General features: G+C 45.5%; 1 protein-coding gene across 2 annotated transcripts in view; it reads right to left on the bottom strand.

Moving 5' to 3' along the window:
• The window catches only part of STAC (SH3 and cysteine rich domain), a 103,892-nt gene that overhangs the window by 61,592 nt on the left and 28,516 nt on the right, over positions 1-13,784 (bottom strand). For both annotated transcript variants that reach the window (XM_024756525.1, XM_024756533.1), the window contains exon 2: positions 6,034-6,310. In XM_024756525.1, the coding sequence (XP_024612293.1) occupies positions 6,034-6,310 (277 nt within the window). The remainder of the gene's footprint in view (positions 1-6,033; positions 6,311-13,784) is intronic.

Raw genomic sequence — 13,784 nt, 5'->3', positions numbered from 1 at the left:
CAGCAGGGGAGGAGCAATCTCAGGTCTAAGGTCAAGGGCAATGCGGGCACTAGGGAATGAGGAGTGAAGGAGCCAAAGAAATTAGAAAGAGATGGGCAGGGAATGAGGCTGGGGTCCTGGTCTACTTTTACTGCCACTTTCCGGTGGCAAATGTTTAGGCTTTCCAGCTTTTAAGGCCTAGGCAGCTAGGCGAGGCACACATGTGAGACCCTGTAAACCCAACTCTGAGTGTCCATTCCAACTCAGAAATCCTAGACAGCGAGGATGCCAGATTCCATTTATTTTTATACAAATATCCATCAGCTAGAAACTGCACAAATGAGATTTGATTTTTCTTGGCCATCATTACATAAGCTTTGGTTCTCAGTTGAGAGGAAAAAACCTGCTTTAATATGTTCTCTGGAATGTCATTCTAAGGGGATAGTAGCAGGGGGACTTTCCCCAGAATTTAGAAAATGAAGATGAGCTGAGGCTTAAAGAATACAAATCTTGGGCTTCCCTGGTGGCGCAGTGGTTGAGAGTCTGCCTGCCGATGCAGGGGACATGGGTTCGTGCCCCGGTCCGGGAAGATCCAACATGCTGCGAACCGGCTGGGCCCGTGAGCCATGGCCACTGAGCCTGCGCGTCCGGAGCCTGTGCTCCGCAACGGGAGAGGCCACAACAGTGAGAGGCCGCGTACCACAAAAAAAAAAAAAAAAAAAAAAAAAGAATACAAATCTTCAGGTGATTATGTAGAGACAGGAGGTTAGGTTTGCAGAGTAAAGAAAAAGGGCAGATCAGCTGTGCTCTATCACAGATGACAAGCCCTGGGCAGTGTTTCGGGAAGGATAACGTCCATCAGCCTCTGCTTTACCTCACTCCTCTTCCTCTCCTCGCCTCCTTCCTCTGCCCTTTCCCTTTCCTCGTTCCCTCTGGTATCACATCACCTCTCTAATACCCTTTCTCCTTTCCTTGAAGGAGCCTACTATTTGGTTTACTTGGTTTTCATCTTTGAAAAGAGCAGTGTGCCTTGTTGACTGTTTTTTCTCTTTCTTCTCTTTCTTTTTATGTTAAAAAGGCAGTTACACTATACATTTAATTCTGAGAAGAGAAAAGTATAGTGAAATTCTCTTTAACACAAAGCATTTTTTTGGTGTGATTTTCAAAACAGAATCTTTCAAAATTGTCACTGTACTTGAGATGTACCTGGAATCCTCTTTAGGGTAATGACTGTGACATTCCTCAGAGGTGAACTCACTTCCATTAGTTGTTTTAAAAAGACACAGGCTGTCGGTCTTTTCACACTCGTCATGAGACTGAAAATAGAGACTCATCATCACCTATTTAAGGGTTATGAATAGCACTGCCTTGAAAAGGACAGTGGAAATCTGTGTGGAAATTGAAAATGATGCATCAAATTATGAAGCTAGGTAGGTAGACACAAAAATGAAGTTGGAGGCCAAATTGTCTCAGACTTCTGAGCACAAGACATGATAAGACCCCCTCCCTGCCATGGTAATGGTCAGATGCCAGGCATCACTTCCAGATGCAGAATGGACGTGGAAGGTAGTTTAGCTCTAAGACTTAGTAGTGTCTCCCAGACAAAAAAGGCTCCGTAGTGCAGAGGCCACCCTAAGCCCAGTGGTAGGCTGGATTATTAACATTCTTCACTCTGTCCTTCGCAGGTGGCTTTGCTATCCCTGCTACTGGGGGCAAAGTGCACTTCTCCATCCCTGGACATGGGTTTGACCCACATCCCGGTGGAGTGCCCACAGAAGTGACAGTTGGGTTCCTCCAACCCAAGGCCCTCTGGAAGCTCTGTATGCTTCCACTTGTCCTTGCCATTAGAAGGACATGGCATGGGCAGCCCGTGGGTCCAACAAAAGGGCAAGAGATAAGGAAGAGAGAGAGGACGCAATAATTGAGCTGAGTTTGGATCAGCCAAACCCCAGGTGATCTGAAGATGCTGAGTAAGAGTAAAAGAAAGCTGTTTTGAGCACGCTGGAGTTTTAGAGTAGTTGTGATACGGCGATTTTTCGGAAATCCTTGACTGACACAAAGCACTCTTCCTAAATGTGGCCTGTTAGAAGGAAGAACATGAATAATAATAGAGACTAGAAAATGACAGTGTGAATAGAGAATGGTTTTCTGAGGATGAGGACAGGCCTGTGTGTATGGTTGCAAAAGTGGCTGATGCTGCTCCCCATTTTGAATAAACACCCCTCCACACACACCCTCCCCCCGCCAACTGGGCCTTGGCCAAGGGTGAAGGACACCGCAGAACCCTGCCTTCCCGGTTACACTGGAAACCACTGATATTTCCACGTTCAATGATGACAGACACTGGTCTCTTTGGGAAGCAGCAGAGGCTCATTTCAAAGAATATCGGTTAATTAAGTAGGGGAAGATGTTCAAGACCACCTACGCCTGGGAGAAGTTAAATTACTCGCTACTCATAAGGCAGGCCCTTCAATTACCGGTCAAATGCCTCAGTTAAATGGTTATATTCTCCCTGAAATCTGTCTTTTAACTTTACCCCTTGCTCCCAACCCTTCCCTCTAAAGGCACAGAGAGTAAGTCTCTTGACTTTTCCAATATGGTATTTTAAAACACAGTTGCACATCCAAAGTCTTTTTTTTTTTTTTTGCGTTACGCGGGCCTCTCACTGTTGTGGCCTCTCCCGTTGCGGAGCACAGGCTCTGGATGCGCAGGCTCAGTGGCCATGGCTCACAGGCCTAGCCGCTCTGCGACATGTGGAATCTTCCCGGACCAGGGCACGAACCCGTGTCCCCTGCATCGGCAGGCGGACTCTCAACCACTGTGCCACCAGGAAAGCCCCATCCAAAGTCTTTTCCACACCAAACTCCCAGGGTTTCCTCACAATCTTATTTTGGCACACCACTCACCATTCTGATCACTCTCTTCTAGACACCTGCTTGCTTGTTCATATCCCTCACAGAATGGGAAATGCAGAATCAGAGGCAATCTTTAAGGTGTATGTAAAACACTGCTGTGTAGATGAGGGACTAATTATTTTGTTACCATGACATTATTTTTTAAATTATTTATGCCTATAAAGTGTCAACAAATTTTTTTGTTACTCTAATTTGGTTTACCCTCTAGCTTTCTCTTCCTTAGGAAAATGACTATTTTCTTGTTTCATAATAATGATAATGATATCAATTCCAATACCCTTCCTCTGCTGAGGTCTATTAGATGCCTGGTACTTCCCTTCTACCAGTTCATTAGTCCACACAAAACCCTGAGGGTGGTATTATCATCTCCGCATAAAATGAGGACACAGGTTAAGAGAAGGCAAGTCACTGGCATGAGGTCACACAGCTGCACGGGGCTCTAATCCAGGCTGTCTGGTTCTACACGCATGGTCTTTCTACCGTCCTCACTCCCTCATCTCATTTCATCTGGGAAGGGAAGGGGCTAATTGTTTCATGGGAATAGCCAGGAGCAAAACATGGGTCCGCGCTCTCCCCATTCTGTGTACCATATGGAAAGGTACCTCTCTGCCCACTTCAAAGTAATATGGCCTCTCACCCTGTGACATCACAAAGCCTTTGGCTGGAATATAACTATCACATGACTGGCATCAGAGACAGCATGGAAAGGAATCCACGGAGGCCAGTCTTGTGATCTTCAACTAAGGTTTTCTTCTATTGCCATGGTGGACACTGCTGATACCCTACCCAGATACCCCGTACTGGGTAGGTATAGGCAGAACAATGGCCTCCCAGAGATGTCCATGTCCTAGTCCCCAGAACTGGTGAGTAGTTATGTTACGTGGCAAGGGGAACTCAAGGGTGCAAATGGAAGTAAGGCTGCTAATCAGGTGACCTTGAGATGGGAAGGTGATCCTGGTTTACCCAGGTAGGTCCAGTGTAATCACAAGAATCTTTAGGAAAGGGGGAGAGTCAGGACCAAAGGGATGGTGGTGTGAAAAAGACGTGACCTGCCACTGCCACGCTTCATTGCACTGAACATAAAAAGGGGTCACAAGCCAAGGTGTGGGCAGCCTCTAGAAGCTGGAAAAGACAAGAACATGGGTTTCCCCCCTAGAGCCTCCAGAAAGGAATGCAGCTCTGCAGACACCTTGATTTTAGCCCAGTGAGACTCATTGTGGACTTCTGATCTCCAGAACTATAAGGTAATAAATCTGTGTGGTTTGAAGCTACCAAGTTTGTGGCAATTCGTTATAGCAGCGAAACCTCACTAATAACACTGGTGGTATGTGTGCTGGCTGCTCGTGGCTCACAGCTGCCCCTTTCTTCCGAAAATTGCCATCGGCAGAACATGAGCCACTTTGCTCAGGGGTTTGAAATGACCTCCATCATGGGAGGAGGAGGGAAGCCCACTGATACCAAAGGCTGGCCTCAAGGAAGGACCAACTGGTGAAATTCATGCTCCAGACTCCCGCAAGATCCACCTAACACCACTTCCTAGTTTAGTTCCTCCCCTTCTCCATCCGCTTCCCTCTCTCCCTCTTGTCCTGAGAGCACCCTCTCAATAAATTACGTGCACTTGAGTCCCCATGTCAGGCTCTGCTTCTAGGGAATCCGACCTGAGACAACTGTCATACCCAGAAGAGGTGCTGGGCCACGGGAAATGGGTACTGAAGGGGGAACGGGGGGCTGGGAAGGGTTTCAGGGTTGAGGAGCTGGAAGGTGAGATGAGCGACATATCAGGGCCACACTGGGCCCTGGCTCCCAGCTTGGGAAACAGGTTCTTGATCTTAAAGTGTTCTTCCCTGAAGCCTTCACGGCCAAACCCAGCGCTGCAGCATCCAGGCCATAAGTGAGCAGGAGGTATGGCGTGGGCCTGGCATTGGGACCCCACGTGGGGAAGGCCTGTCTCTCACACCTGTTACCCTCTCAGTGGCTGTCCAGGCACTCTAGGCCTTGCTTGGCTTCGTATCTGCAGGATCAGCACCGTCTCAGGAGGACAGTCCCCATCTCGGTCAGCCTTGCATCGTTTGATTCCCAGCCTCATTTCCTCTCTTAATTCCAGCCTTCTGCCCTTCAACTTCTCCTAGGGTGGGTACATCCTAACTGCCCCCTGAGAGCACACATGGGCGTCTCCTTCCCCCTCCTCTCTTGTTCTGCAGTGGCCCGTCAATCACCAGGACACGCTGCTGTTCTTGAAACAACGGGTTTCAATTCACTCTGAGTTCCACCCGAAGTACCTTTACGGTTTCCTCCATCTGTTTGGTCACTGGGTTTCCACTGTGGGACAGGCAGAAGAGCGTTAACTGCGGAATTTCTGTGCGCCTGGCTCTCAATGGCTCAGGTCTTCCTTCTAGCTGGGACATTTTATAGGTCATTCTCTTCATCTGGGCACAACTCGCAAGACGCTCAGGCTATCACCATTTCTCTGAGGTACCAGGAGTGAGTCCTTTCCGGGTCCAGAATTGTAATCACCATTCCAACCTAATCCCCTGTCCTGCCTGGGTCAGTGCCTCCCTGAGGTCTCCTGCCTTCCACAGCTGCCTGTCTCGGTCACTCACCTGGAGCTCAGCAAGCCACAGACCCCCTGCCCAGGCGACCCCAGATAGACACGGCCACGCATACTGGAGAGGACCCTGCAATGCGTCACTCAGATCTCCCTGCAGAACAGAGGCGTTCGAACCCCAACTGCCCAGCACCTTGATTGCCTCCCACGGATTCCCTCTCCCTTAACTGCCCTTAGCTAAAAAGATTTTGCCCCCTCCCCAGGGGCTGCCCGTACCCGGCGAGAGCTGATGCAGGGGTACAAAGTCCCAGACCTCTGGCCTCAACGCGAGATGACTGTACGGGGCTTGAGAGCTCCCTGGGGATCGGCTGGAAGCTTTCTTCCATCTGTACCACAACCCAGCGTCTCCCTCCACCCAGCCCTGCTTCCCTTACCTGTTGACACACACTGTCACCCCAAACGCTCCCAAACAACCCTCCTGCATATCAGACAGACTCAGAGTCTGTCCACGGGGACCTGGACTCAGGTACACCCCTCTCACCTGGCTTTGCAGGGATGCAAGGACCTGGAGGAGGAGGCAGAGGGACGGCTTACCCACGATCATGTGGTTGCAGACGTCACAGAAAGTGGGCTTCTTGAAGATGTGCTCCTGAAAGGCGTGGGCCTTGCCGCCGCCTGGGTACAGGCTGGCCCTGGTGACTGTGGACGTCAGGCATCCGGGGGCAGGGAGCAGGCTGGAGCTGGGGCTGACTTCCGAAAGCATGTCTGCCTGCAGTTTCGCATCGCTGTTGGTTTGCTGGAAGAAGTTGTCAGCACTTTTGCTCCGTAAACTCTTGGTCTTGAAAGAAAGTGATCGTTTTAGTTTCTGGAGCTGCAATGCAATGACAGAACAGACTTACGATCAATCGTGCAGACTCCTGCTGTGGGGCTGAGGCCTGCTCCATGGACTGCTCTGTTCCTACGGACTTCCTCAGCCCGTGGGGAGGCTCACAGATGTCCCTGAGGGGATGGGTGATGTCAGCAGCCCCTATTCCACCGCCTGCCCCTCCTCTCTGCCTCCCTGCCCTCCCACCCACGTGTTGTCAAAATATCCCACTGCTTTGGACACCATTTGCCTTTTGAAGTGGAATCACTGGAAATACTAATTGTATGAACTCCTGGGCTCAAAGGCTGGGTCCCTCATGCTGGGGTCTCTGCTGGTCTTTCTCTGCTGTGGTCCCTTGGCAGCCATCTGTCTGTTCACATAGCAAAGCAGAGGAGGCCACTGTCTGATTCGGAATTAATCTGGCTAAAGTATCACAGAACACAAGCCGGAACTTCTCAAGCCTGCTTGGGTCCGAAGCAGTGTGTGTGCGTGCGTATGCGTGTGTGTGTGCGTGTGTTTGAGGAGGGCACGGTGTGAAATTATCCATTTGACTTTCTCTGCTCCTCCCTGTGCCCTGCCTCTCGGTTTTGCTCATGGCAAACTAGACCATTTCTCCTTTGCCTTTGGGACCCATGGAGTGGCACCACATGGGGCTGGAGGAAGCCTAACTCGGTTTGGTCCAGTCTGCACCTCCAATCTAGTTTTCACATGGCAGCCGGAAGGGTCTTTTGGAAACAAAATGTGAGCCCTGTTGTTTAAAATCCTTCACAGAGCTTCCTTTGTTCTTTATAAATTTAAAGAAAAGCTCCTTGCCATGGGCTCCAGGGACTGGTAGATTCTGGATCCCAATGACAGCTCACACCACCATCCACCTTGCTCTGCCCATCCCAGCCACAGCGGCCTTTTAAGTCTCTGGCATTTATTATGCTTTTTAATCAGCAGCCCTTAGTGCATAGTTTCCCCTCTCCCCAGATAAAAGAAATGAACCACTTAGCAGCTGCATGACCTGTAGTAGGTCACTTCACCTTTAAGGCAGTTTTCCTTTTGTGATTGAATATCCATGCGTGTTGCCTGGAATTAATGTCTAAGCCCCAAAGCTGTAGACAAAACAAGTGCTCATCACACTATTCTAATAAAGACCTCCATCAAGTGTGGTCAGACACCCCTACTGGACACAGAAGATGTCTTGATCTGGCCTTGCCGAGTCTAGCCACCTAATCTAGCCATCAGCCCCCCAACTTCTCCCACAGAAGATCAGGAAGATGTGGTGGTCTTAGTGCTTGGGGTGGATGCCACAGTTCTCTACCCTTCCCCTTCCCATGCCCCTTTACAAGGTGACCTCGCAGCTCCTCCCATCAAAGCTGAGTTCCTCAGATCTTGTTGGTTTGGGGAATTTGACCAACAGCAGGTGGCAGAGCAACTTTAAGCCACTTCCAAGCCCAGATCTCAAGATGCCCTGTATGCTTCTGTCTGCCCTCTTGGAAACCTGCCAAACTGCCATATGCACAAAGCCGATATAGCCTGAAGGACGATGAGAGACACACAGTCCAGAAGCCCCCATCACTCGAGTGACACCCCTGAAGCAGAGCCACCCTGCTCCCTGCAGGGAATCAAGGAGCGTAGATGAGACCAGTAGAACTGCCCAGCTGAGTCCCGCTCAAACTGTCAACCCATAGAATCATCAACTAAAGAGATGGCTGGTGTTTTGAACCATTAAGTTGAGTATCTATCGTGTGTACACGGCAATACAGTGCTGTTCTCCCCACCTTCCAAACATGTGGTGGGATTGTGCCTTGTTGCCCATTTGAAGTTGGCCGGGACCATGTGAAGCCAGTGCTCTACTTCAGGGAACTGTATGGCGTCGGGGGTGGGGAACACCCTGCAGGGGGCCCTCTAGAGAAGCCTCACTAAGACCAGCAATGGAGCATCATCAGCCCGAAAGGGCTAGCCTGAGAAGCAGCAGTAACCTACATAACAGGTCAGAAACTGTGGGCCGCCAAGACTCTTGTCCCTTTCCCTCCATCCTACAGCCCAGACCCAGCAGAGGGGCTGGAACTGCCAAAGGAGCAGGAAGGAAGAGTTCCTGGATTATCTTGGAGTGTTTGTTACCGAACCGTAACCTAGCGCAAACTCACTGATACAGGGGAAGGGAGTCACGAGCCCTTGGGAGCACAGCACTTATTTTGAAGAGGACTCTCCATCTCCAGCAAAGCTAACTGCGAGGGGGCTATGAAGCAATCGCTCTGTGAGACTGAGCCCCACAGAGGTGAGGGCCTGGAACCAGCAAAGGAGCAGAACACACCTTCTGCACGTCAAGTCCTTCTGGCTATAAATTGGACTGATGCTGGAGGAAGAGAGACTTAGACAGGAGGCGAGTGATTCAGGTACGTACACACACACACACACACACATACATATATAGTAGGATAGTAAGAGGTTCAAACTACTAGGTATAAAATAAATAAGTTGCATAGATGTAACATACAGCACAGGGAATATAGCCAATATTTTATAACTTTATATGGAATATAATCTATAAAAACATTGAACCACTATGTTGTACACCTGAATCTAATATAATATTGTAAGTCAACTATACTTCAATTAAAGAAAAAAGAACTTGAACATAAGTATCTGAGTCTACATCTGGGGACTTTTCCATACCCTGGTTCTGCTATTTTGTATTCTGTTAACTCAAGAAAAACTTACTTAGGTGTTGAAAAAAGTGGCTAATGGATTGTCAAGTTACAGGCTGAATCCTTTGTGTATTTCATACACTGTTTCTGATCCTTGATTTTTCATTTTGAAAGCACTGCAGAACCCCTCTAAAGCTGCACGTTAGATTTATAGAAACCTAGTAAACGGTGTTTGCTTTAATAGCAGCTTGGAGAATCAGAGCAGCAAACAGAATCCCAATTCTGTTTAAAGCCCCATCTGATGCTTTCTCTGGTTTTAACAATCTATTTAGCTAAAGATAAGGGCTAAGGGCAGTTTCTTTTGTCAAATGAACAACAGATCTGCTTCTTTCAGATAATTAAGAAAAATCCCCAGAGTTAGATTACACCAAATGAGGAAAAAAAAAACTACTGATTTTAAACATTAGCTATTAGGTGTTAGAAAATTATTCTGAATTCTTCAATTCAGCAGGGCTCTGGATTGCTCACCTATGAAAGAGCAACACAGTGAAAACTGCATTACCTATTTTTTTTGGAACTTGTTATTTAAAAATAATTTTAGTAATACAAAGATTGCAAAATAGTAGAATCCCCATGTAACTTTCACTCACTTTCCCCTAATGTTAACGTCTTACATAGTACAATATAGTAAATTGATTGTAACCAGGAAACTGACACTGATATAAAACTGTTAACTAATCTATGGATCTTATTAGATTTTTCCAGTTGTCCCATAATGCCTTTTTTTCTGGTCCAGGATCCAATCCAGGATTCCATATTGCATTTAGTTTCATTTCCTTAGTCTCTTCGATCTATGTTAGGTCCTCAGTCTTTTTTTGTCTTTCATAACCTCTACCTTTTTGAGGTTTACAAAACAGTATTTTGTAGAATGTCCTTCAATTTGGGTTTGTCTGATGTTTTCTCATTATTAGATTGAGGTTATATATTTTCAGTAAGAACAGGACAAAAGTGATGTGTTCTTCTCAATGCAGCACATTAGGAGGTACCTGACATCAGTATGTCCTATTACTGGTGATACTAACTTTGGTCAGTGGGCTGAGGTGATATTAGCCAGGCTGCTCCACTGTCAAGTTACTATTTTTCTCTTTGTAATGAATGAGTTTCATGTACGGGAACTACTTTGAGATGATGTAAATATCCTGTTTCTCATCATGCATTTGTCCTCTAATTTCAACATCCATCGATGATTCTTGCCTGCAAAACTTATTACCTGGTGTTTGCCTAATGGTGATAGTCTATTTCCATTATCCTTCTATATTAATTAATTAGTATTCTCCTCCTCTTCACCTATTTATTAATTATGTGTTTCTATTAGTATGGACTGATGGATCTTTGCTTTATTCTGAGTTACAATTTCCTACTACCATCATTTTGTTACTCTAATTGTCCCAGGTTTGGTCACTGGAATCTCCTTTTGGTTTGAATCTGCGTCCTTTTCCACATGCCCTGACTATTTCTGAAGACTTCCTTACTTGCTAACACTACAGGGTTCTCCAGGCTTATCTTATATTTTCCCTGTTCCAGTCTTGCAGCCAGCATTTCTCCAAGGAGCCCTGGTTAGTTTTATTAGGGAATGGTACCTATGAACTGCTATCTGGGCAGAAAATAACTGCTCAAAATTTAATCATTATCTAGTAGTTTATAGATCTTTTTATTGTTATGAACATATTTTATAGATTTATAAAAACTTCATCTGCCATTTGTATAGCCAGGAAGAAATGAAAATGGACTTCGGTGAAAAAATGCAGGTCTCTGCCTCAAGAAAATACTAGAAGCAATCAAATGTTCATCCACAGAGAAACAGTTAATTAATCCAGTACCCCATTTGATGGAATTTTAGACCACAATTAAAGAGTGAGTTACATCTCCCATGCTTTTTTTTTTCACTCACAAGACTGAGTTTAGTACTGTAAAATGAATATCTGCCCATGTATCTCCCCAAGTGAGATGAAAACTTTCCTCTCCTTTTCCCCTCAGTTTGTCATTTATCTTTGACTTTATTTACTCAACGCGTTTGCGGAGGATGAATTTAAAATTCTATGGAGTCAAAATTGATCAATGCTGCTGCTGCTCTTAACGGCCGACATTTACTGAAGACGTACCATTTGCTTATTCTATGTGATTCCTGAGGCTGCTGACAACTAATGATATGTACTTAACATTGACCTCCCTCCTAGCTCAAGACATAATACAAGGACTCTAACAACATCTACCTGACTCCTAAAGTGATCAAAGGCGACTTTTCTCACTATATTTAGGCAGAAATTCCAGATCTTGAAAAACTCGTTTCATTTAGAAATGAAAGAACATAAAACATAAACCAATAACATGGTGTGTGTGAAAACCTCTAAAACATAAGTAAATATTATACCACTCAGGTGGTAAAGGAAGAACATAGTTGTGAAAATGCTTACTATTGGAATAAAAAGTAAATTTTGTATACACTCTGTGCTTTCAATACACTTGGAAACATATAATCTCTGAAAAATAAGATACGAAAGCTGAGATGATCAAACTCAGTTATAAAGGAAGGGATTCGCTAGAGTTAAGAAAAGAATTTGTAGCAAGCAGTAAATACCACAGTAAAATTTAAAACAGGAAAGGTAAAAGCAACAAGGACTCACTCTGCAGAAACGTGATCCTACGATGTGGGGTTATGTTTGAGAAGCTCACATAAAACACAGGACTTATTACAAAGATACAAGAAGATGAAAACCATTAGAGAAGACATAAAGAAATAACTGGATCCTGAAGAAGATTTCAGAATGGCTGGAACGGCAGCATTATTCAAAGATAAAAGAGAATTCCTGGGCTAAATGAGGGAAGAAGACAAACCCACCAATGAGGGAACCACCATGTGTCCGGTCATCCTGGTGAAAAGAGCTATCTCTTTTCCTGCCAGCAAGTTCAAGTGTCCTGTCAGAACGTCAAGGTGTCAAAAGAAAAGGAGGACATCCAAACACACAGGCAGGAAAGTGGGTCACCCATGAAGAAAGAAACCTTAGACTCACTTCAAGTTTCTCTTCTCCAATGTGAAACAATGTAAGACTACGTTATGACCCAAGTCTTCTCAACCCAGACAAATGACCACTCAGGAGCAGAGAAAACAAAAGCACTGGAAAATATGGAAAACTCGAGGCATAAAAGAACTTGCGCTTGAAATAATTTCAACATGGTTAAGTTAAAATGACTGGTATACACAGTTCACAAAGACAATTCACCTGTTATAAATACTTAATGAAACAGATGACATGTAATTTAGAACAGATGACACGTAATTTAGTTTTAACAGTAATAAAAATACCACGAGTTGTAGTAACAAAACACAAGTAGTGAGGAGGTGGAGGATGGAGGAGGAAGCCAGCTTGTGTTAACTTCCTCATTTCTGTGGAGGAGAAGTAACAAGGACAACAAGCACGGTATTAATTACAGCTGACATTTGAGTCCTTCGGATGTGTCACATACTATTCCTAAAACTTCACGTGTATCATCTCCTTTAATCCTCCAATCCACCTCATCAGGCAGTTACTGTGTGCCACTGTGCCATTAAACCCACCCTACAGCTCTATGAGGGACTATTATTCCAATTTGTAGATGATGTCCTGGGAGTCAGAGTGGTAAAGGACATACTGTAAGTGATAAAGCCAAGAATCAGTCCTGCTTACTCTGACCAAGCCAGGCATTTGCAGCCAACCCAAGCTGACCATGTTCCTCCATCCTCACTCGGAATTTCAGCCATAAGTGACCAAGGAGGATATACTTTCCTGCCTCTGAGCCTCTGTTCATGCTGTTTCTCTGTCTGGGAACACCCTCTCACCCTTGGAGAAAGCCACCTGCTATGTCAGGGTTGTCACAATTGGAGTTCATTTTATTTGTTTAATTGTTTCTTGTCTCTGTCCTTAAGATGTGAACTCCATGAAGGCAGGCAGGTTTTCTGTCTTGTTCTCTGGGGAGACCTTTGCAATTAGTGTTGAAATGCCTGGTACGTAGGAAGTGCTCAAATAGATCCATGAAGACGCCTCCATCATTCCAATCAGAAGTAATTGCTCCTTGAGTGTACCATAACATAATGCTTGCATCACAGGTCCAGTTCTTATTTCAATTTGTATCGTATTCACTCTCTTTTTATGTGTCTCCCACCCTAAATTTGTGAATTCCTTGTAGATTGGGTTAGGTCTCAATCAACTTTATATCACTCCCAAAGCAGTTCTCAACCTTTTTTATTTTTGTAGGACACTGCTTTTTTTTGTTTTTGCCCCCCCCACCAAGGCAGGCTCTGTTAGCTGTGTACCCAACTTCCGGTCCCTACTTCTCTTTTCCTTACAAAACCTCCATTTTTTCTTAGAACAGCAGTGTGTCCAGCTTTCCTGACGGCTGGAAATGGCTTATGACACAGTTCTGGCCAAGGCAATGTACATCCAATGTAGATTTCTCCAGAGTTTTGCTTTCCTGATAAAAGAGGGAAGACTTGGTTGCTCCCACCTTTCTCTCTTTCCTTCTTGGCTTGAACACAGACATGATGTCTAGAGCTACAGCAGCCCTCTTGCTATCCCACGACAATGGGGACATAAGCCAACAGGCCAAGATGGCAGAGAAAAGGAAGATCATGATGGCTTTGCTGAGTAGCTAAGCCAAGGCCAGCAACTTCTTATCTCTAGGCTTCTTACTATGTGAGAAAAACCAACCCATACTTGTTTAAATTACTGTAAGTTGGATTTTTTGGTCCCTTTAACCAATATTTTCTTTAACTTGTCCAGCTGATATTCTTTTTTTTTTTTTTTTTT

Source organism: Neophocaena asiaeorientalis, unplaced genomic scaffold (genome assembly GCF_003031525.2).
Source record: "Neophocaena asiaeorientalis asiaeorientalis breed wild unplaced genomic scaffold, Neophocaena_asiaeorientalis_V1.1 scaffold265, whole genome shotgun sequence".
Taxonomy (NCBI): Eukaryota; Metazoa; Chordata; class Mammalia; order Artiodactyla; family Phocoenidae; genus Neophocaena; species Neophocaena asiaeorientalis.
The sequence above is the reverse complement of the archived record's forward strand: the minus strand, read 5'-3'. Positions and strand labels throughout refer to the sequence as shown.